At 47.8% G+C, this 24,178-nt stretch overlaps 1 protein-coding gene, 1 long non-coding RNA gene and 1 pseudogene across 3 annotated transcripts in view; 2 read left to right on the forward strand and 1 right to left on the reverse strand.

Annotated features, from left to right (window-relative positions):
- Positions 1-19,562, forward strand: part of LOC138844632 (uncharacterized) — a 29,754-nt gene extending 10,192 nt beyond the window's left edge. For both annotated transcript variants that reach the window (XR_011380763.1, XR_011380764.1), the window contains 2 exons: positions 1,838-1,888; positions 19,374-19,562. This is a non-coding gene — a long non-coding RNA (uncharacterized lncRNA). The remainder of the gene's footprint in view (positions 1-1,837; positions 1,889-19,373) is intronic.
- Positions 6,052-6,481, reverse strand: LOC100354714 (large ribosomal subunit protein eL34). The gene has a single exon (XM_002718133.5). It carries the CDS (start codon positions 6,449-6,451, stop codon positions 6,098-6,100), a length of 354 nt encoding a protein of 117 aa, XP_002718179.2. The 5' UTR covers positions 6,452-6,481; the 3' UTR covers positions 6,052-6,097.
- Positions 10,051-10,602, forward strand: LOC108178358 (peptidyl-prolyl cis-trans isomerase FKBP1A pseudogene; annotated as a pseudogene).
- Positions 19,563-24,178: the final 4,616 nt, after the last annotated feature.

Raw genomic sequence — 24,178 nt, forward strand, 5'->3', positions numbered from 1 at the left:
CACTCCCCAGATGGCTGCTGCAATGGCCAGAGCTGGACAGATCTAAAGTCAGGAGCCAGGAGTTTCTTCCGGGTCTCCCACATGGGTGTCAGGGGCCCAAGTACTTGAGCCATCATCTGCTGCTTCCTAGGGTGTGTTAGCAGGAAGCTGGATGGAAAGCAGAGTAGCTGGGACTCAGACCAGTGCTCTGACATAGGATGCAGACATCCCAAGCAGCAGCTTAACCCTCTGTGCCATAGTGCTCACCCTTCTCCATATTTCAACTCAAGATTAAGTTAGTAAAATTAAATAGAGCCAATATGTCTCATCTGCTCTTTTTTCTGAAAACAACCACAGCATTCTTCTGTATTTCCTTCTATGTTAGCCCTCACTTAATTTGTTAGTGTGAAGTAGATGATTGTTAAACATTTGTTGAATTGGAGTGAATAATATGAGGAATAAATAATCCCTTAGGGGCCAGCACTGTGGCGCAGTGGGTTAACACCCTGGCCTGAAGCGCCGCCATCCCATATGGGCGCCGATTCAAGACCCGGCTGCTCCACTTCCTATCCAGCTCTCTGCTATGGCCTGGGAAAGCAGTAGAGGATGGCCCAAGTCCTTGGGCCCCCGCACCCATGTGGGAGACCCAGAAGAAGCTCCTGGCTCCTGGCTTCAGATTGGTGCAGCTCCAGCCATTGCAGCCAATTGGGGAGTAAACCATTGGATGGAGGACCTCTCTCTCTCTCTCTCTCTCTCTCTCTCTCTCTCTGCCTCTCTGCCTCTCCTCTCTCTGTGTAACTCTTTCAAATAAAAATAAATAAATCTTAAAAAAAAATAATCCCTTAAACTTCTCTTTGTGGTTGAATTCTCAATTTCTGCAACAGTAGACAGTATTATGCTTCAGGCATTTCACTAAGCACCTTATGTGTGTATTGTCTCATTTAATCTTTTTTACCAACCTCATGGGGATGTCAGGTTATTTTACCCATTATATAGATAACATAACTGAGGCTTAGAGAGGTTGGGCTCTACTATTCTAATCCCCTCCAAAGTCTTCATATACCACATTCTACAGAATCTAGACTGAGACTATTTAATTAAGCTTCCATCTAGATATGAATATATTGAAACTCTGGTTCTATCTGAAAGACTACTGCATTTATTTAGCAGCAGTATGATCAAATGGCTTTTTCTTCAGTATATCGATAGCTGGGCAGTAGAGGACTGAGCCACTTCCAAGTGCTTCTCGGATACCTTTTTTTTTTTTTTTTACAGGCAGAGTGGACAGTGAGAGAGAGAGAGACAGAGAGGAAGGTCTTCCTTTGCCGTTGGTTCACCCTCCAATGGCCGCCGTGGCCGGCGCGCTGCGGCCGGCGCACCGCGCTGATCCGATGGCAGGAGCCAGGAGCCAGGTGCTTTTCCTGGTCTCCCATGGGGTGCAGGGCCCAAGCACCTGGGCCATCCTCCACTGCACTCCCTGGCCACAGCAGAGGGCTGGCCTGGAAGAGGGGCAACCGGGACAGAATCCGGCGCCCCGACCGGGACTAGAACCCGGTGTGCCGGCGCCGCTAGGCGGAGGATTAGCCTAGTGAGCCGCGGCGCCGGCCTCGGATACCTTTTTATCGCTTGCCTTTCAAACTTTTGAAACCAGAATGTAGCTTCACAGTGGGTGTGAACATTACATTCACAGCCTTTTCGGTTTCCCCTAAAGGCTGTCAGTGCATCTTGGAATTGCAGAAATACGTGATGTGGAAGATGGGGCTCATGTCTCTTGCTTCCCCTGGTCTGTTTGAAAATGTGATGACTCGGACAATACACGTGCTTTACTGAGCTGGGCGAACATCCTGTTTTCTTGCAGGAGCGTGCTGGCTTTCTGCCATGTGTATGCATCTGTAAATGCATCTGATGGGTAAGCATTTTTAATTTTAAGTACTTTAGCAAACTACTTTAGACGCACTACTTCTGTTTTGTAATGAACAGGATATGACATATGATCTCTCACATATCCACGGAAGACCATTTACTTTCCTGAAGAAAGCTGTTTTTGTCTTCATATAATTCAAACGTATTTACTGAAGGACACCTGCCTTTGTCTTGACACCACCATGGACATGGTGTGTGTGTGTAGTGGCAGGGAGAGGAGTGGCTAATAAAACTCATCCTAGAGTTAGTTAAAGCTAATGAAGTTTAGGTGCACGTTTTAAAATTAATTATAGAGATGAGGCCCTTTGGGAATAAGTTGGATGGCCTGGAACCGATTAAAAAAAAAAAAAGAACGAAATTGCTATGTAAGAAACGAATGAGAATTTGAGGGCCTGAAGACAAGTTAGCAAGGAGAGGGCACACTGACCCACTTCCTGCTGGGACGCTGTGAGTTGCAAGGTCCCCTGAGGGTGGGGTGCCTGCTCCCATGCCTTTGGGCACTCTGATGGCCTGCAGCACGATGCCTAGAGGCTGCAGTGTGAATGAGTTACAGGATGACCTCTCCATTAGAAGGAATGGACTGGATTTGTAAAATTCAGAAATGTTAAAATCTAGGGCTGGCATCTGGCACAGTGGCCCAGCTGCCACTTGGGACATTTGCATCACATGTTGGCGTGCCTGGATTCGAATCCTGGCACTGTTTCTGGTTTCAGCTTCCTATTAATGCACACTCCATGAGGCAGCAAGTTCAAGTACTTGGATCTTTGCAACCCATAGGGGAGACCTAGATGAGCTTCTGGCTCCTAGCTTTGGCCTGGCCCAGCCTTAGATGTGCAGGCATTTGGGGAGCGAACCAGCAGGTGGAAGATCTCGTTCTCTCTCTGTCCCTCTGCCTTTCAAATAAATAACAAACATATCCTAAAAAAAAAAAAAAAATTAGAGGAAGTAAAGTCTGAGAAGTTAGCTAACTTGCAACCGGTGCCATGGTGCAGTAGGTTAATCCTCTGCTTGTGGCGCCGCCGGCATCTCATATGGGCAAGGGTTCTAGCCCCGGTTGCTCCTCTTCCAATCCAGCTCTCTGCTATGGCCTGGGAGAGCAGTGGAGGATGGCCCAAGTCCTTGGGCCCCCACACCCATGTGGGAGACTGGGAAGAAGCCCCTGGCTACTGGCTTCAGATTGGCGCAGCTCTGGCCGTTGCAGCCATTGGGGGGTGAACCAATGGAAGGTAGACCTTTCTCGGCCGGTGCCGCGGCTCACTAGGCTAATCCTCCACCTGCAGCACCGGTACCGCGGGTTCTAGCCCCGGTTGGGGCACCAGATTCTGTCCCAGTTGCTCTTCTTCCAGTCCAGCTCTCTGCTGTGGCGCGGGAGTGCAGTGGAGGATGGCCCAAGTGCTTGGGCCCTGCACCCGCATGGGATACCAGGAGGAAGCACCTGGCTCCTGGCTTCAGATCAGCACAGAGCACCGGCCGCAATGTACCAACCGTAGTGGCCATTTGGGGGGTGAACCAACGGAAGAAGGAAGACCTTTCTCTCTCTCTCTCTCTCTCTCTCTCTCTCTCTCTCTCATTGTCTAACTGCCTGTCAAAAACAAACAAACAAAAAAAAACCTTTCTCTCTTTCTACCTCTCACTGTCTGTAACTCTCTCAGATAAAATAAATAAAATCTTTAAAAGAAATTTTAAAAAAAGTTAACTAACTTGCTCAGAGGAAAAAATAGCACATCTGTGATTGGAATATGGCCCCCGGGACTTCTGCTTTCTACTGCTAACAGAGTAACAGGAACTAAATTTGCTCTCCTGCCTTTAAAATTTTAAAACAAACAAACAAAAAATTTGCAACAACAGTTTCAGACACTGGACAGACAAAAGGCAGCACAGGACAGTGCTTCCTGCGAAGAAACAGAAGAGCTGAGTCTCACTGTTGCCACGGAGAGTTTGCAGACAGCAGCACAAAGAGGGGAAGAGAGGAGGAACCCTGAGATGCACTGAGTCGAGGAGACAGAGCTCGTAATTTGAGCAAATGACGGTGGCAGAATTTACCGAGGAGAGTCATGGAGAGAGAGAATTCTGGAGATCTGAAGTGCGTTTTCCCCGAGTCTTCTACTCAGTCCTGATCAGCATGTACCAAGGCCAAGGAAAGGTGGAGTGACTGCCAGGGCTGACCCGTGAGACTGGCAGCACTTCCCTCCTCCAGTGCCGGGGAGGAGAAACCTCACAATCAGGGCATCAGCTCCAGTCCTCAGAAACCTGTTGCCCCAGAACTGCGTTCAAATGAGCCTCAAATTAAAGGCTGCTCTGGGGTGGGGGTTTGGTGCTGTGTTTGAGATGCCCATGTCTCCTACAGAGCCTGGGGTTGAGTCCTGGCTCTGGTCTGCTTCTAATCCCAGCATTCCTGCTAATGTGCACCCTGGGAGGTAACAGGGGATAACTCAGTGTCAGTGGGTCTCTGCCACCCATGTTGGGGACCCTGATAGAGCTCCAGGCTCCTGGCTCTGACAGGCATTTAGGGGGTGAACTAGCAGATGGGAGATAGTATTCTGTCTGTCCTTTTGCCTTTCAAATAAAATGAAAATAAATTTAAAAAAAATTTAAAGGTCAAGCATTGTGTCACAGTGGCTTGAGCTGTCTCTTGGGATGCCCTTATCCCATTTTGGAGTACTTGGGATCCGGTCCTAGCTCTGCTTCTGATCCAGTTTCCTGCTCGTGTGCCTGGGAAGCAACAGATGATAGCTCTCTGACTTGGGTTCTGCCACCCACATGGAATTCTAGGCTCCTGCCTTTGGCCTGGCCCAGGCCTGATTGTTGTGAGCATTTGGGCAGTGAACAAGTAAGCCGAAGATCTCTCTCCCCTTCTCTATTTCTCTTTCTCTTTCCACTTGTCTTTAAGATAAGTGAAAAACTTTGCAAAGTACCTTTTATTTCTCTTGTCCAGTCATTATACTGAAGAAATAGTGCATGGCATCTTTAAGGTTTAATTTATGGCAAACATTTCTGTCCCTAGAGATCAGTACTGTTGTATAATCAGGGATCTTGGGAACTGGGTTACAGGGGACCAAAACCCAATTCCATCCAGTGAAAAGGAGGATTTATTGGACAGATCCTGGAATAGCTCACAAAATTGAGGAATGCCGTGTGTATTAGTGCCTTATTGCTGCTGTACCCAATTGCCACAAACTCAGAGGCTGAAAATGCAACTACATTAGCTCATAGTTTTGGAGGTCATGTGTAAGGAAGAGTTTTCACTAAAATCATGGTGTGGGCAGAGCTGCATTCCTTCTGGAGGCCCTAAGGGAGAATTTATTTCCTTGCCTTTCCCAGCTTTTAGAGACTGGCTGCATTCCTTGGCTCATGACCTGCTGGTCTCATCTCAAAACCAGCAATGTCAGGCCAAGCCTTCCTCATGCTACCGACTGTCTGCTCTTCTCTCTTTGTCTCCTTCTCTCTATTTAAATTTATTTGAAAGGCAGAGAAACAGACATAGATGTTCTAACCACCTGTTCATCCCCAAGTGCCTGCAAGAGTCTAGGCTGGGCCAAGCTGAAACTGGGAGCCAGGAACTCAGTCTGGGTCTCCCACATGAATGGCAGAGACCCAGTCACTTGAACTGTCAACTGCTTCCTCCTAGGGTGTGCATTAACAGTGTTACTAGAGATGGCTGGAACAGAGGTCCTTGTCTTCATGCAAGAAAAGAATTTCAGACATGGGAAAGAGTGTCAGTAAGCAAGGTAGCAAAGTTTAATGAAGAGGCAAGCAACTCAATAAAGAACTGAGAACCCAGTCTGCATTCACATTGGAGGTTTTTTATTTTTTAAGACTGATTTATTTATTTGAAAGTCAGAGTTACAAAGAGAGAGGAAGAGAAAAAGAAAGAGAAAGAGAGCTCTACCATCCGCTTGTTCTCTTTCCAAATGATTGCAAAGGCTGGGGCTGGTCCAAGTCAAAACCAAGAGCCAGGAGCTCCATCAACATCTCCCACATGGGTGCAGGGGCCCAAGAACTTGGGCTGTCTTCAGATACTTCCCCGGGCCATTAGAAGGGAGCTGGATCACAAGTGGAGCAGCTGGGTCTCAAATCAGTGCCCACATGGGATGCCAGCATCACAGGCAGTAGCTTTACCTTCTATGCCACAGTGCCCACACATTGGAGTTTTTTTTTTTTTTTTGATTTTTAATTACTTGAAAGTTTCATGTTTTTATTTAGCTTTCTGACTCTGTGCTTGTGCCTTCAACACTTTCACAACAATTTTCTGCTCCTCGATAAGGAAAGCACGCTTGATCCTGTCACGGACACATTTAGCACACATGGAACCACCATAAGCCCTGCTGACGTGTTTTTTGGTTTTAGACAATCTCATCAGGACTTTAGGTCTCACAGCACGAACCCCACGAAGTCTGCCTGGGCACACACCACATGCAGATTTTGGTGCCTTCCCAACCTTCTTAGTATAAAGGTGAACAATTCTGTTACCAGGAGTTCGGGACAGTCTGGTTTTGTTGGAGGCTGTATTGTAGGAGAGCCTCCGGCGGTACGTCAAACGCTGGACCATTGTGGCTGCCTCTAAGCACCGTCCTGGAAGAGACATTGGAGTTTTTATATGTATGGACCAGTGTTTCTCTTCTCTCTTCCTCCTTCTTCTGGGATACTGCTGGATGGAGGGCTTTCTGAGCATTTGGTTTGTGGAATTCTTTGCCCGGGATTTTATCAGTGTTGTGTTATTGCAACTAACAGCTCCCCAAGATTTCCCCCAGCTGCCCCTGGGGTAGGTCTGGGACCCATCTTAAAAAGGGCTGGTCTGCTTCAGAGCCCAGAATTCTCATTTTTGTTCTTCAGCTCCTCTCACACACAGGCTAATGTCTAACTTCCCACCGAACCGCAGGAAGCTGTATCAGAAGCAGAGTCACTGGGGTGCATGCATCCCTAGCATCAGCTTAATAACCTCCCCAGATGTCTGCCCTGTATCTGTGGCTTACTGGAGCCTGCACCGTCCTCTTGCCTTTCTTTTTGTTGTGAAAGCCTGGCTTAGACAATGGAGGTAAGTGCAGCTTTTCTTTCCAAGTAAAGACCTCACTTCTCCATTGCTACCTAACCCTTCACAGAACAGGAGTTAGGGGGAAATCCTCCCCTCCTACTTACATTAGTAACAGGCAGACATCAGCCTATGTGTGAGAGGAGCTATAGAGAAAACTGTGAATTTTTGTGCCGTCCAATGAGGAAGAAGTGCAGAAGCACACTTTGGAAGCAGACTAGCATTTGCACATCAAAAGACGTGCCCACAACCAACAACCTGGTTAGATAGGTCCCAGCCCTTTCCCAGGGGTGCTTAGGGGAATCTTCCCTGCCCTACACCAAGGGCTATTAGATCTAATAACTGCGCTGATAAAGCCCTGGGAAGAATGCTACAAATTACACACTCAGAAATCCCGCAATATCCCAGAAGAGAGAGTGGGGAGAAGAAATGATGGGCCTATAGGCATTTCTATAAAACTCCATCTTTACTGCTTTTCCAGGCCATGACAGAGAGCTGGACTGGAAGAGGGGCAGCCGGGACTAGAATTGGCTAGAACCAGGCAGTCTAAAGCAGCCTGGGCTATCATTTCTTTTTTTTTAACAGGCAGAGTGGACAGTGAGAGAGAGAGAGAGAGAGAAAGGTCTTCCTTTGCCGTTGGTTCACCCTCCAATGGCCGCTGCGGCCGGCGTAATGTGCTGATCCAAAGGCAAGAGCCAGGTGCTTCTCCTGGTCTCCCATGGGGTGCAGGGCCCAAGCACTTGGGCCATCCTCTACTGCACTCCCTGTCCACAGCAGAGAGCTGGCCTGGAAGAGGGGCAACCGGGACAGAATCTGTTGCCCCGACCGGGACTAGAACCCGGTGTGCCGGCGCTGCAAGGCGGAGGATTAGCCTAGAGAGCCGCGGCGCCGGCCGGGCTATCATTTCTATCTTGAGATGCTCACCTGGTCTGTCAGGTGTATTTTCATCAAGCTTGGCTAGTGTGCTGACTGCCGCTCTCTGTATCACCTGTGAAATTGCTTTCTTGGATGAAGACAAGCTACTCTGCACAGGGTTATCCCAGCAATTCTAAAGCTTTTTCTTTTCAAAGTCACACTTCGCAGTCTCAAGACCAGCCCTCATCCAGTGGGCCTGTGACAAGTTTCCCACTGCACCTCAAGTTCTGTCTTTATCTTTTTGGTGTTTTTTTTTTTTTAAGATTTATTTTCTCTATTTGAAAAGTTGAGTTACAGAGAAAGGTAGAGACAGAGAGAAGTCTTCCACCTGCTGGTTCACTCCCCAAAGCCAGGAGCTTCTTCTGGGTCTCCCACATAGGTGCAGGTACCCAAGCACTGGAGCCATCTCTTTCCCGGGTGCTCTTCCAGCTGCTTTCCCAGGCCCATTAGCAGGGAGCTCGGTCAAAAGTGGAGCAGCCGAGACTCAAACTGGTGCCCATTTGGGATGCTGGCACTGCAGGCCAGGGCCTTAACCAGATACACCACAGGGCTGGCCCTCTGTCTTTATCTTTAATCTGCTTACCTCCAGTGACCTCGGCCTCTCCCTTCTGCTGTCAGACCTTGGATCTTGCTACTCCACTGGAATAATAGATTCCAGCTCCCCACCCACTCTCTGGCTCAGCAATCTGTTCTTCCAGACCCTCTGTCACTCTTCCAGGGCTTGTTTTAGTCTGACTGTTGTAATAAATGAAAATCTCAGTGTTTGCATTACCCAATTACTGCTATCTAGTAAGCTACCCTAATATATATTGGTTTAAAACATCAGTTCTTGTTTATGAAGCATAGAGTTGTGGGTTGGCAGGATTAGGAGGATCTAGACTGGGCTCAAGGCAGTGGCAGAGACCAGTGAATACAAGTAGAAGCACAGCCATATCTGCGGGCCAGGGGACAGTGTCACTTCCCTGCATGTGTTGGCCAAAGCAAGCCACTGGGTCAGACCCCAAGAACAGAGGCCAGAAAGTGCACCATGCCCACAGTGAGGCCATGGCAAGGGTATGGATGTAGGGAGGGTTGAAGAATTGGGGCCAATAATTCAATCTACCATAGTGGCTTGACACAGTGAATGTATTTTTTCCCCAGTATTGTCTGCCAAGGACCTCTGGTCTAGCCAGTTATTCAGGACCCAGGCTGCTTCTGCTGTGTATGTCTCTTGCTTCTTTTGGTTTCATCATTTTCTTCATTCAGCTGGCAAGCATGGATCAGTGCGGTAGGCCACATGGTAGTCCCCAAGGAGGTCCGCATCCTAATCTCCAGAATCTGTGACTATTGCTTAGGTTGGGAAAGGAATTTTGCAGGGTGATTAACCATAGGATCTTGGGGCAGGTATTTAGCCTAGCAGTTAGGAACCGGCTCTGGACACATGAGTCCCATTTGGAGTGCCTAGGTTTGAGTGTCAGGTCCACACCTGATTCCAACCTCCTGCTCATGCCCACCTTGGGAGGCAACAGAGGTTCAAGTAGTCAGGTCCCTGCCATCCATCCGGCAGGCCCAGATGGAGTTCTCAGCTCCCAGCTTTGGCCTGGCTGTTGTGGGCATGGAGTGGAGCAGCAGATGGGCAGTCTGTCTGTCTATCTGTCTCTCTCCGTATGTCTCTCTGACTCTCAAATACATAAATAAATAATTTTTTGACAAATGAAAGATCTTGAGGTGGGTCTTATACTGGGTTATTTGAGTAGGCTCTAAGTGTAATCACTAGGCCCCTTAGAGGAGGTAAGAAGAGGAAGAAGTAGGAGATGTAAAGACTGGGGCTATCACTGAGGAGCAGTAGGTTAATCCTCTGCCTGCGGCGCTGCATCCCTTGTGGGTACCAGTTTGTGTCCTGGCTGCTCCTATTTCAATCCAGCTCTCTGTTTATGACCTGGGAAACCAGCAGAAGATGGCCCAAGTCCTTGGGCCCCTGCACCCATGTGGGAGACCCAGAAGAAGTTCCTGGCTTGGATCAGCTCGGCTCTGGCTGTTTGCAGCCACTTGGGGAGTGAACCTGCATATGGAGGACCTATCTCTGTGTTTCTCCCTCTCTCTGGCTATAACTAACTGTCAAATAAATAAATAAAATAAAAAGACCGAGGATTAGCAGAGCCATGGAGCCACCGTCAGGTCCCTTCTCAGTCCACCTCTCCACCTGCCCAGCATCCGCAGCCACCATGGGAGTGCAGGTGGAGACTGTCTCCTGCAAAGTGCAGCCAGATTTGCATGGTGCACTACATTGGGATGTTTGAAGAGGGAAAGAAATTCAATTCCCCCCGGAACAGAAACAAGCCCTTTAAGTTTATGCTGGGCAGGCAGGAAGTGATCTGATACTGAGAAGAAGGGGTTGCCCAGATGAGTGTGGGTCAGGGAGCCACACTGACCATCTCCCTAGACTATGCTTATGGTGCCCCTGGACACCCGGGCATCATCTCGCCACATGCCACTCTCATCTTTGACGTGGAGCTTCTAAAACTGGAATGTCAGGAATGGCCTCCTCCCTTAGCTTCCTGCTCTTGGATCTGCCATGGAGGGGGTCTGGTGTTCCAGATGTGCACACTGGAATCCACCTGGAGCTTTTCCTGCAGTTCCACTATGCCCTCTGTACAAACATCTGCCGGACCGAATGTGTTCTGTCACTCAGCTTCACTTCTTACACCCCTGCTTCCTCTTCCCCTCCCCCTGTACGCATGATCACCGAAACCATCCCTGCCACAAACCTCAAGTGACTCGATTTATTCTGTTCTCCTTTTGGGGTAAAAATTCAGTTTCCATCTTGGGTCTCAGTTTCCAGTGAAGATGTGGTGAGGTTTTAGCAGCATGAGTGATGAGTTCACTTTAGAACAGGAATTGGTGTTGCTGGGCGGGGTTTGCAAGAATTTTCACTTTATTTTTCTTTTTTGGATAAGATTTGTATCTATTATGTATTAAACAGTCTTGCTGCAGGACAGCAATGCCACGGCAGAAGTGAGACGCTGCTGAGGGCTGAATGACTCTCCAGCGTGAGAGGTGTCCCTGAGGTGGGTTAACAGCCCTGCTCAGACTGAAGTGGGGGACGAGAGAGCCTTTGCTTCCATGGCCCCAGTCCAGCCTCCCCGGAACCCCCCGCCTCTGATACCAGCTCACTTCCCTGTGATGCTGGACACTATAGGTACCTGTCCCTGGGCCCCAGGGACCACTGAAGCCTTCTTTGTGACCTGGATTATTTTTTATTTCCATCCTATGGTTTTTCTAGTGGATTTTCAGAACTTTTATAGTCTCCTAACAATCCAGACTGCAACACTTCCTAAATTTTAGGAAACTTTAATCTAAAGTTAAAACTGAAGGTGTTTGTAGACTATCATGCAGGGAAAACCTGGCCGTCATGGCACATCCTTGAGTGTTCTCTTGAAAGTGATGCTGGTTGGGGCTGCCGCTGTGGTGTAGCAGGTAAAGCCGCCACCTGCAGTGCTGGCATCCCACATGGGTGCTGGTTTGAGTCCCAGCTGCTACACTTCTGATCCATCTCCCTGCTATGGCCTGGGAAAGTAGTAGAAGATGGCCCAAGTCCTTGGGCCCCTGTACCCATGTGGGAGACCTGGAAGAAACTCCTGGTTCCTGGTTTCAGATTGACCCAGCTTCAGCCGTTGCAGCCATTTGGGGAGTGAACCAGAGGATGGAAGACTTCTCTCTCTCTCTCTCTCTGCCTCTCTCTCTCTCTGTGATACAAAGAAGGAGTCTTGGGCCAAGGAATGCAGGCAGCCTCTGGAAGGCAGAAAAGGTGGGGGAAGGAGAGACTCCCTCCTAGAGCACCTTGACGGAATCAGCCCTGCCAAAAGCCTGGCTTTAGCCCAGTGCAACTGATTTCAAACTTCGGGCCTCCAAGAGTTAAGAATAAATCTGCGTGGTTTTGACTAAGGTTTTGATCATTTGTTACAGAGGCAATAAACTACTGTAGTCACACAGTGGGTGCACACATCATCTGCAGTCATGTTTCACTGAATTGAGTCACACAGCCGCTCCCATGTGTGTGGGGACTGGGGAATATGGAGGAAACAAAGAGTGAGCTTTGGAGAACACTGAGATGGTCTCCTCCACAGCTCTCCATGGAGGCCTCCAGACCACGGGTCCCACCAGCCTGACTTAAGGCCTTTAGCTCCTCAAGTGTACCACACCCCTGGAACTGCTGCTTGGGACACCCGCATCCTGTACTGGAGTGCTGAACTTGAGTCTCAGCTCCTCTGCTTCCAATTCAGCTTCCTGCTAATGTGCACCCTGGGAAGCAGCAGGCGATGGCTATGCAGTACGGTCCCTGACACCCATGTTGGGAGACCCAGAGTAAGGCCCTGGTCCCTGGCCCTCAAGCTTTGGGGAGTGAAGTAGCAGATGGAAGACTTCACTCTTTCTGCCTCTCAAACAGATTAAGTAAATAAAAATAAAAAACAGACTAATTTTTAAAAGGATATCACTATGCTCTTACCCCACATCTGGCTTTTTTTTAATATTTATTTTTATTTATTTGAAAGGCAGAGTTATGGCCGGCGCCGCGGCTCAATGAGCTAATCCTCTGCCTGAGGCGCCAGCACACCAGGTTCTACTCCCAGTCGGGGTGCTGGATTCTGAACCAGTTGCCCCTCTTCCAGGCCAGCTCTCTTCTGTGGCCCGGGAGTGCAGTGGAGGATGGCCCAAGTCCTTGGGCCCTGAACCCCATGGGAGACCAGGAGAAGCACCTGGCTCCTGCCTTCAGATCAGCGCAGTGCGCCGGCCATGGCGGCCATTGGAGGTGAACCAACAGCAAAGGAAGACCTTTGTCTCTCTCTCTCTCTCTCTCTCACTGTCCACTCTGCCTGTCAAAAAAAAAAAAAAAAAAAAAAAAAAAAAAAAAAAAGAAGAAGAAGAAGAAGAAGAAGCAAGGCAGAGTTACAAAGAGGCAGAGGCAGAGAGAGAGATGTCTTCCATCTGCTGGTTCACCCCTCAAATGGCTGCTGGGTGCAGGGGCCCATGGACATTGGGCCATCTTCTGCTCTCCCAGGTGATAGTAGAGATGGATCAGAAGTGGAGCAGCCGGGACTCAAACCAGCGCCCAAATGGGATGCTGGCACTGCAGGCGGTGGCTTTACCCTTTACGCCACAGCACCAGCCCCCATAGCTGTATTTTGTAATGGTTGCTGTCTCAGCCTTGCAGTGTGACAGGGGACAATGAGATTCTTTGGAATCTCAAAGGCCTCCAATGCCAAGTTTCTACGAGGTCTCTGTTCAGTTAAACACGAGGGGATAAGAATCATTTTTGATAATTTAGGATTTTGTGTATGGTGCCAAAATGCTTTAAAAATGAGGATACACATGTTTGTCTGACTTTCCTTTTTAGAAAATTGCAAGGCTAAGGAAATTGGGTAAATAGCAAGGTCAGGGAAATGACTTAAGATTGCGGCTTTATAACGTGAAAGAGTAAATAATTCAATGCGTTTTCTGAATCACAAAGCAGAAAGAAACCTCAAGAGGTCACTTGGCTCAAATCTCTGCTTCTGAAAGCTCCCAGGTTGGGGGAGGGGAGGGTGAGAGTGAGAGGCGTGTGGGGAAGGGTGGTGGCCGGAAGAAGGAAAGGAAGTATGAGCTGTTCAAGATCTCTAGGCATGCAGAGAATACAATAGATCTTTACAGAGGTTTGTGATTTTTTTAAAAAAGATTTATTTATTTATTTGAAAGGCAGAATTAGAGAGAGAGAAAGAGATCTACCATCTGCTGGTTCATTTCCCAGATGGCCTCAATGGCCAGGGCTGAGCCAGGCCAAACCAGGAGCCAGGAGCTTCTTCCCAGTCTCCCCCCTAAGCACTTGTGCCCAAGCACTTGTGCCATCTTCCACTGCTTTTTCCAAGGTGCATTAGCAGGGAGCTGAACTGGAAGTAGAACAGCTGGGACTCGAATTGATGCCCTTATGGGACACCAGCATCGCAGGTGAAGACTTTACTTGCTACACCAACAACACTGGCTCCTTTTTCAAAGTTTTTTTTTTTTTTTTTTTTTTTTTTTTTGCCAGGTCCAGCGCTGTGGTGTAGCAGATAAGCGGCCGCCTGCAGTGCTGGCATCCCATATGGGTGCTGGTTCGAGTCCCAGCTGCTCCACTTCCAATCCAGCTCTCTGCTATGCCCTGAGAAAGCAGTAGAAGATGGCCCAAGTCCTTGGTCCCCTGCACTTGTGTGGGAGACCCAGAAGAAGCTCCTGGCTTCTGGCTTTGGATCAGCTTAGCTCCAGCCATTGCAGCTACTTGGGGAGTGAACCAGCTGATAAAAGACTTTCTCTCTCTCTCTCTGCCTCTGCTTCTCTGTAACTCTGCCTTTCAAATAAATAAATAAATAAATAAATCTTTAAAAAAAAGTTTTGTCTGAGTCTCTCCATCACTAAAATAGTCAATATTAGTATTTGCCCAGAGTTTTACATAAGGAGGAACTCCTGGTACCCAACTCAACTGTCCCCTGCCTTGAGGAAAGGATGAATACTGGGGGAACTTCTGGCCCTAATCACACTCCAGAGAAAGCTAAACCTCAAGGCCTTCCTCTGCCGGCCTGGGCTGAATGGCCGCACTGGCCAAGGGCAGCCCTCCCGATAACTCATCTCTGAGTCTTGAGATGGGAAGTGGAGCAAGAGACTCATCAGCCCCAGCACTTCCCTCAGCGTGTTTGATGCCCCATCCCCCCAGGCCTGAGGTCTGAAAAGAGGGAAGAAACCAAGGCTTTTATGTCTGTTCAAGGCCACCTCCTGGCTCACTTGCCCCTTTCACTTCCTAACCCAATAGGCTGGCAGGGGCTGGTGCTTAACTGTCTCCTCCACTCGTGACAAGGTCTCTAGGGCAGGCCGTACTTAATATAGTACACAGGTGTTCTTAGTACACTTGTGGTTTTCATTCTTACAATGAAATACCAGAGGCAAACTACTTTACAGAGGAAAGAGGTATATTTTGGTCCAGAGTTCTGGAGGTGCAAGGTCTAGGGGCCACATCTGGTAAATGGCGTTTTGTTGGCAAAGTCCTCGTGTGGCAGAGAGCATCACATGACAAGAGACAGTGAGGATGGGGCCGACACTGTGGCATAGCGGGCTTGGGTAAAGCCGCCGCCTGTGGTGCCGGCATCCCATATGGGCACCGATTCAAGTCCCAGCTGCTCCACTTCTGATCCAGCTCTCTGCTATGGCCTGGGAAAGCAGTAGAAGGTGGCCCAAGTCTTTGGCCCCTGCACCCATGTGGGAGACCCGGAAGAAGCTCCTGGCTCCCAGCTACTGGATTAGGATCAGTGCAGTTCTGGCCCTTGTGGCCAATTGGGTCTGAACCAGCAGATGGAAGACCTCTCTCTCTTTCTCTGCCTTGCCTCTCTGTGTGTAACTCTGACTTTCAAATTAATAAATAAATCTTTTTTTTAAAAGAGAGAGACAGCAAGAAGCATGTATGTAACCCCCAGAATTCGATCATGGAGCCTCTAATCTACTTTTTTTTTTTTTTTTTAATTTTTGACAGGCAGAGTGGACAGTGAGAGAGAGAGAGACAGAGAGAAAGGTCTTCCTTTACTGTTGGTTCACCCTCCAATGGCCGCTGCGGCCAGCACACTGCGCTGATCCGATGGCAGGAGCCAGGTGCTTCTGGTCTCCCATGCGGGTGCAGGGCCCAAGGACTTGGGCCATCCTCCACTGCCTTTCTGGGCCACAGCAGAGAGCTGGACTGGAAGAGGAGCAACCAGGACAGAATCCGGCGCCCTGACCGGGACTAGAACCCGGTGTGCCAGCGCTGCAGGCGGAGGATTAGCCTAGTGAGCTGTGGCGCCGGCCAACCTCTAATCTACTTTAATGTTCCCCAGGGCCCTACTGCTAAACACCATTGTTGCATTAACGTCCCACTTTCTTACTACCTAACAACAAGGCAGAAACTGCAATGTGTGACACTCTAACTGTATCCAAATCACAGCATGTACATTATCAGGAAGCTCCATGCTCTAACTAGCCAAGTGTCTTGCAGAACTGGGAAGTGATGTCTCTCTCCTATTCTGAGGTGGTGAACCTCTCAGCCCTCAGCTGGGAGATGGAAGGCTAAGGGACAACAGTTAGGGGAGCTTTTCATTGCAGGGGTGTACATTTTACACAATAAGTGCAGTTCGCTAATAAGTGGCAAATCCAGGACTCTGATGCTGTCCTGTCTGACTCAGGTCTTCATACTTTAAGTCATTCTTTAACTTTTCTGTTCAAAGTCAGCCTTGTTTTACATTTCCTAGCTCTTTAACTCTACTTTTAAAAAGTTATTTATTAGCCGGCGCTGCGGCTCACTAGGCTAATCCTCGCCTTGCAGCACCAGCACACCGGGTTCTAGTCCCGGTCGGGGCGCCGGATTCTGTTCTGGTTGCCCCTCTTCCAGGCCAGCTCTCTGCTGTGGCCCGGGAGTGCAGTGGAGGATGGCCCAAGTGCTTGGGCCCTGCACCCCATGGGAGACCAGGAGAAGTACCTGGCTCCTGCCATCGGATCAGCGTGGTGTGCCGGCCGTGGTGGCCATTGGAGGGTGAACCAACGGCAAAAAGGAAGACCTTTCTCTCTCTCTCTCTCTCTCTCTCTCTCTCACTGTCCACTCTGCCTGTCAAAAAACAAAGTTATTTATTTACTTGAAAGGCAGAAATAGAGAGAAAGCTCTCCCATCTTTAGCTCACTCCTCCAAAGCCAGGAACCAGGCACTCAACCCAAATCTCCCAGCTAGGCGGCAGGGATTCAACTGCTTGAGCCATTACTTACCACCTCCAAGGGTGCACACTGGTAGGGAGCTGGATCAGAAGTGGAGCCAGGATTTAGACCAGGCACTCCAATATGGGCTGTAGGCATCCCAAGCAGCTTCTTAACTGTTGTGCCAAATGCCTGCCCCACTGACTCCGTTTTAAAACATTTCAATTAAAACTGCTTGTTGAGGGCCCCCAGGGATGCCTTCCTATGCTACTGCTGTGGCTGACTTACTCCCATGCTGCAGAAGATTGAAATCCTTTGAGACTTCTGCTCGTCCTGGGTTCCTGCAATCACCCCACCTTCAGCCTTCCCTCTTTGAAAATGAACCCGCCTGGAATCATCTCGATTGGAGCGTTACCTGCTCCCTCTTAGAACCCCGGCTGATAGACAGGAACTCGTGACTCTACTGCTTGAATTCTCTTGACAGACGGCTGCTGGCTCAGTCAGGAGCCCCTTCCAGAGTGCAGTTATTGCTGCCCAGCTGAGGGGTTGCTTTTCCCGGGCCCCTTCGCCTCTGGATGAGCGACTGTGGACAGCAGTCATGTTCCTGCTGCCAGGCGTGGCCCAGAAAGCTTCCCACGTGGTCCTGATGCTCTCTCCAGCCTTGTTCGATAGCATCCTAGGCTCTAGGCAGACATTCTGATTCATTTTGTGCCATGAAGGACTTAATTCCTTCTCAGAATAATGCTTTTTATTTTTTTCAACTAGAACCTTTATTTTGGAATAATTTTACATTTAAAGAGAAATTGCAGAGGGCCAGCACTGTGGCATAGCAGGTAAAGCCACCGCCTACAGTGCCGGCATCCCCTATGGGCGCCAGTTTGAGACCCGGCTGCTCCACTTCCAATCCAGCTCTCTGCTGTGGCCTGGGAAAGTAGTAGAAGATGGCCCAAGTCCTTGGGCCCCTGCACCCGTGTAGGAGACCTGGAAAGAAGCTCCTGGCTCCTGGCTTTGGATCGGCACAGCTCTGGCTGTTGTGGCCAATTGGAGAGTGAACCATCGGATGGAAGACCTCTCTGTCTCTCTCTCTGCCTCTCCTTTCTCTGTGTAACTCTGACTTTCGAATAAATAAAAAAATCTTAAAAAAAGAGAGAGAAATTGCAAAAGTAGTACAAGGGGAGTTTCCACATACTCCTCACTCAGTTTTAGTTTCTCCTAACGTTTTCACCCTTCATTACTGTGGTACATCTGCCAAAACTAAGAGACCAGTATTCATGCACGATCCTTAACTAAACTCTAATCTACAGTCAGATTTCACTAGTCTTTCCCTTAATGTACTTTTTCTGTTCCAGGGTGAATTCAAGATACCACATTGTGTTTAGCTGTCTCCCCAGTCTCCTCTGGTCTGTGGCAATGCCTCCATTTTTCCATTTTGTCATGACTTTGACCATCTTGAGGAGTACTAGTCAGGTATTTTGTAGAATTAAAAACAAAAACAAAGGGGCCGGTGCTGTGGTGCAGCGGGTTAACACCCTGGCCTGACGCACCAGCACCCCATATTGATGCTGGTTCTAGTCCCAGCTGCTCCACTTTGCATCCAGCTCTCTGCTATAGACTGGGAAAACAATAGAAGATGGCGCAAGTCCTTGGGCCCCTGCACCCACATGGGAAACCTGGAAGAAGCTCCTGGCTCTTGGCTTAGGATCGGCACAACTCCAGCCATTGTGGCCAATTGGGGAGTGAACCATCGGATGGAAGACCTCTCTCTCTGCCTCTCCTCTCTCTGTGTAACTCTTTCTTTGTGTGTGTGTGTGTGTGTGTGTGTGTTTTGGACAGGCAGAGTGGACAGTGAGAGAGAGAGAAAAAGGTCTTCCTTTTCTGTTGGTTCACCCCCCAGTGGCCACTGTGGCCTGTGCGCTGCGGCCAGCACACCGCGCTGATCCGAAGGCAGGAGCCAGGTGCTTCTCCTGGTCTCCCATGGGGTGCAGGGCCCAAGGACTTGGGCCATCCTCCACTGCCTTCCCAGGCCACAGCAGAGAGCTGGCCTGGAAGAAGGGCAACTAGGACAGAATCCGGCACCCCGACCGGGACTAGAACCTGGTGTGCCGGCGCTGTAAGGCGAGGATTAGCCTATTGAGCCGTGGCGCCGGCAATAAATAAATCTTAAAAAAAAAAAAAAAAAAAAAACCAGAAGAGAGGAAAAACAAAATATCAATATGTAATGTATTATTAACACATTAAATAATCAGACCTTGCAATGGATATATAATAAGTACCTTAATTTCAAAATAAATAGTGGTGAGCATAAATGTTGTTTTCTTCTTTTTTCTTTTTCTTTTCTTTCTTTTTTTTTTTTTTTTTTTTTGACAGGCAGAGTGGACAGTGAGAGAGACAGAGAGAAAGGTCTTCCTTTGCCGTTGGTTCACCCTCCAATGGCCGCCACGGCCGGTGCGCTGCGGTCAGCGCACCGCGCTGATCCGGTTTTAAGACTTAACAACAAAATAATTGCATCCCTGTCACCCACGTGGGAGACCTGGATTGAGTTCCTGGCTCCAGGTTTAATTCAGAGTTCTGGTTACTGCAGGCCTTTAGAAAATGACCAGTAGGTGGGAGCTATCTCTGTCTCTTTGTCTCTCAAATAAATGTAAAAAGAATATTCTCACAAAAGGAATAATAATAATAAAAAGATTCTACAACAACGGTATTATAATATGAAAAAGTCTGATTTCTCTTGGTGACAAAATCATGGGTACTTCCAACATTACTTTGGTTTTGGACTACAGTAAAGGCTAAAGAAAATAAAGGTATAATTGTTTTTCTCACCCAAATTCAGATTCCTTGACTTCCGTGGCCTCCATGATTGTCCTAAAAGGGATGGCAAAACCACAAGATGGGAAGAAGCTGACTTCCTGTACATCTGTATACAGCAAGGACACTACTTCTGAAGAATCCCCCATTGTACATAAATGAGAAATGTCATATTTAAATCAGCTATTAAATCAGCTAACAATACCTTAACTAATATGACTTTTAACCACTCAGTTATATATATACTCACATATACACATGTGATATCTGATGATATAAAAGATAAGTGTATTAATTAAATACTTCTTTCTTATTAAGATTTACTTATTTATTTAAGCGTTATTTTAAGAGTTAGAGAGACAGGGAAAGACACAGAGAGAGAAAGGGCTTCCATCTGCTGGTTCACTCCCTAAATGGCCACAATGACCAGGGCTGGGTTAGGCCAAGGCCAGGAGCCAGGAGCTTCTTCTGGGTCTCCCACGTGGGTGGCAGCAGCCCAAGGACTTGGGCCATCTTCTGCTGCTTTTCCCAGGCCATGAGTGAGAAGTGGGATTGGAAGTGCTGCAGTGGGAACTTGAACTGGCACCCATTTGGGATGCCAGTTCTATGGTGCAGTAACAACCCACTGTGCAGCAGTGCCAGCCTCTTTTTTTTTTTTTTTCTTTTAAGTAACTAAAAGCTTTACCAAAAATAGAAGTTGCAAAGAGAAGAAGTCAGTTCAGGTAGCAAGAACAGAGGAAGGCCTTGCGCTACCTACATACCCCCAAATCTGGGCAGCTCGCCCTTTTGAGGAAGACCATATTTAGATTCTTTCCAGCATAATGAGAGCAAAAGTTTAGCACCACAAATCAAAGAGTTTCCTCAGTCTGCCATTTTATTCCCTACTGAATGCAATGTCCAAATACTCCTTCCAGCCCTCTCCTGAGTTGGAGCACTCCTGTGTCTGCACTCTCAGGTCTGGCTGGGGCTGAGTGTTGGAGCACCAGCAGTGTCCAGGGCCGTGGCTGAGCCTCTTGGGGGGATTTCAGGGGCTAGAAGGCCTCCCTGACCCCTCAATGTTTTCTTTCTTGGAATTCCTTTGGCAGAGACTAAAGCTACTTCACAGCCTCCCTGGGGCTTAACCCCATTAGTCATTGCTGGAAATTTGTTCTTCCTCTTAATAAATTTAGATCTTAAGCAAAGGGACAAGCTGCTCCTAGAAAGATAAAAGCTGTGGGATAAAGTAGCAGGTTTTACAAACAAGGCCTGGATTTTGAATATGTGACTTATTCTCCTTTATGTAAACATGCAGGTAACTTTGCAGAAAAGAATGCACTGACCTTTTGGAATACCTATCCTAAAAACTCTAGGCATAAATTCCTAAGAGAGAAATTCCCAAGGTCACTTCCGTCTTTTGTCTTTAAAGTGAGATTCAATTCATCATCATCGCCCTTTTAAAGTGTACATTTCAGTGTTTTTTAGTTTCTTCAAAAGCTGTGCAACCATCACCACTATTTAATTCCGGAACACTTTGATCACCCCAAAACACGTGCCCTTTCGCAGTTGCTGCACTTCCCTCACTCCCAGCCACTGGCAATCACTACTTGCTTTTAGTGGTGTTTGGGTGTGAGGAGACCATTTTCAATTTACTTCTGACCTCTCCCTTGAAAAAACAACAACACATCAATTACTATCTGGCAGAGCACTGTGTAACACATGCCTTGGAGAGCATGTTGACAAACCAGTTAGCAGTCCCACATGACTTGGTGTTTTTGAAAGCAGCAGGGCCTCGCTCAGCATGGCACGTAGAGTGCTCAGTTCTAAGACTGAATTGAAATTGCATCCAGAGCTTGTCTGGTGATGACAAATTACAAAAGCTGTATTTGTCAACATAGGAAATGTACCCATCAGATATAAGGTCAGTTATCTGGTAGTCAGTCAAGAGCTCTCTTTCTCTCTGCCTCTCTCTTGCTCTCGCTCTGGCTCTAACTCTTTCAAATAAACAAATAAATCTTAAAATACAATTCACATACCACAATGGACATCTTTGTATATGTACTTTTGTTTCCCTTGCTTCTTTGGGGTAAATACCTAGAATTAGACACAAATATCTTTCTGACTGCATAGTATTATACTGCTTTCCAAGAGCACCGATTCACTATTCTATCCACAATGAAACATTTTTAAACCTGTGGATATTTAAATAAGACTGAAAATACATGATTGATATATAGCTAACATCCACACAAAACATTAACAGATAACACTAACATTAAATGTTACAGTTCAAAAGGCACAGTGCTACAAAGAGCTGTAAAGAAAGACTTGTAGCTGTGGCCCTGCCACCCACAGGAGAGACCTGGATGGTGTTCTCGGCTCAGGACTGTGGTCAGGAGCATTTAGGAAGTAAATCAGCAGATGGGAGAGCTCTTATACTTGTGTGTGCTCTCTCTCTGCATCTCAAATGTTTAAAAATTTAAAGAGAGGAAAATGATATTTCAAGTTCTGCTGAATAATCTTTTAAACGATTTATTTTTTATTTTATTTGAAAGGCAAAGTTACAGAGAGAGGGGGAGAGACAGAGAGATATCCTATCCATTGCTTCACTCCCTAGATGGGTGCAACGGCCCAGGCTGGGCCAGGCTGAATGAAGCCAGGAGCCAGGCACTTCATCAAGGTCTCCCATGAGTGTTAGGGGACCAAGGACTTGGACCATCCTCTGCTGCTTTCCAGACCATTAACAGGGAGCTGGATTGGAAGTGGTGCAGCCAGGACAGGAACTGGTGCCCATATGGGATGCTGCCATCACAGGCGATGGTTTTAACCGCCATACACAATGTCGACCCTAGATATTTGGTTATTTATTTAAAAGATGAAATGACAGAGAAAATGGGAACGATAGAGACATTGAGATCTTCTATTGGCTGGTTCATTCTCCAAATGCCCACAACAGCCGGGGCTAGGCCACACCAAAGCTAGAAGCCAGAAACTCCATCTGTGTCTCCCATATGGATGGAGGAACCCAAGTACTTGGACCATCACCTGCTGCCTCCCAGGTGCATTGGCAGAAAGCTGGAACAGAAGATGCAGACTCCACCCCAGGCACTCTGATACGAGATGTGGGTGTCTCAAGAAGTAGCTTACTTTGCCACTCCAAACACCTGCCCAAGATTTACACTCTTATTAGTCCTTCTTCTGTAGGGCCTAGATCTTCCAGTTAAATAATGGTATATGATAAAAAATGAGAGAACATATATCTGAACAGGACTGGATCTTCGTTTGTTTGTTTGTTTTGGGCTGGGCCAGGCTGAAGCCAGGAGCCAGGAACTCCATCTGGGTTTCCCTTGTGGTGATAGGGGTTCAAGTACTGCTGGGCCATTTTCTGCTTCCTACCCAGGCCCATTAGTGCTGGGGGACAGGGGGAGGTGACACAAACCAGCACTCCCCATGGGATGCCAGCATTGTGAGTGGCAGCTTAACCAGCTGCACTACAATGTCAGTCCCATATTGGCACTTTTTTTTTTATTAGTAATGAATTATTAGAACATTCCTCCTGACATTTCATTCTGCACAAGCACCACATGAGGCCTCATGACTCCTAGTGAGAAAGACTACTTTTGTAATCATTACAATGCCCTGGAAAACAAGAGACAAAAGACAAAAACTAAAGTTCCCCCTCCCTATCATATTAGACCGTAACCTTTGTTGGGACAGTTTCTTAATCTCTCCATGCGTCAGTTTTCCTTACATACAAAATGAAAGCCACAAGCCTGTCTCATGGAAATATTAGTAAATTTAATACTTATGTGGTAGTTTTGAGGACTTCAATTCAATAAGACAGGCTGGAGCGCCTGGCAAAAGGAGAGATTCAAATGCAGAGGGCCTCAAATTCTTGGCTTAGGGGCTGGCATTGTGGCCCAGTGGGTAAAGACACCACCTGTGATGCTGGTATCCCATATGGGCACTGGTTTGTGTCCTGACTGCTCCATTTCCAATCCAACTCCCTGTTAATGCCTGGGAAAAGCAGCAGCAGATGGCCCAAATGCTTGGGCCCTTTCCATCCATGTGGGAGATCAGGATGAAGCTCCTGGCTCCTTGGTTTGACCTGGCCCAGCCCTGGCCATGAGGCCATTTGGGTAGTGAACCAGCAGATGGGAGATCTAGCTCTCCCTCTCTCTTTCTGTCACTCTGCCTTTTGATTAAATAAAAAGAAATCTTAAAAACATTGCTGGCTGAGTAGGCCCCCTTGTGAAATGGAGACTTGGAAAGATCATTGAACAAGTAGTAGCATAATCATTGCCTGTGAAATGGAATATTGGCAGCAGCGTGTAGGATGGAGGAGAAAGATTTGGGAAATAAGAAGTTAGGAGAGTATTGCAAAGCTCCAGACAAGAATGCCAACAGTAATTAATGTGGAAAGCAGGGAAAATGGGATCAATGCAAAAGGTTAAGAAGAGAATCCATCGTAGGAGTGTGGGGAACGAGGAAGAGGAGAGGTCTGAACAGCACTGAGGTTTCCGGCTTGCACACTGGAAGAAGCTGATGTCATGAACTGACTGGAAGCACGGGGATTGTGTGTGTAGCAGGCGAGGCGGGGCAGGGATTCGGAATGATTTCATCTTGTCTGAAGTGCCTGCAGATGCCTGTGTGGAGCCATCCGACAGAGAAGGCCTGGGGAAATTTCTTGGTAAAAAGGAAAGGAACGCTCTTGTAAGGAGAACAGCTCGTTTTTATAGTGCTCACTCATTAGCGCCCCAAACCCTGAGGTACTTATTACCTCGCCCGCAGTAAAAGCTTGATTACAGCCCCTGACTGCTCACTGTGTAAAGGTCCTTGGTTCCCGCAACTTCC

Source organism: Oryctolagus cuniculus, chromosome 12 (genome assembly GCF_964237555.1).
Source record: "Oryctolagus cuniculus chromosome 12, mOryCun1.1, whole genome shotgun sequence".
Lineage (NCBI taxonomy): Eukaryota > Metazoa > Chordata > Mammalia > Lagomorpha > Leporidae > Oryctolagus > Oryctolagus cuniculus.

Coding starts and splice junctions, on each gene's coding strand:
- LOC100354714 (XM_002718133.5), bottom strand. CDS start 6,451: ATGGTCCAGCGTTTGACGTACCGCCGGAGGCTCTCCTACAATACAGCC.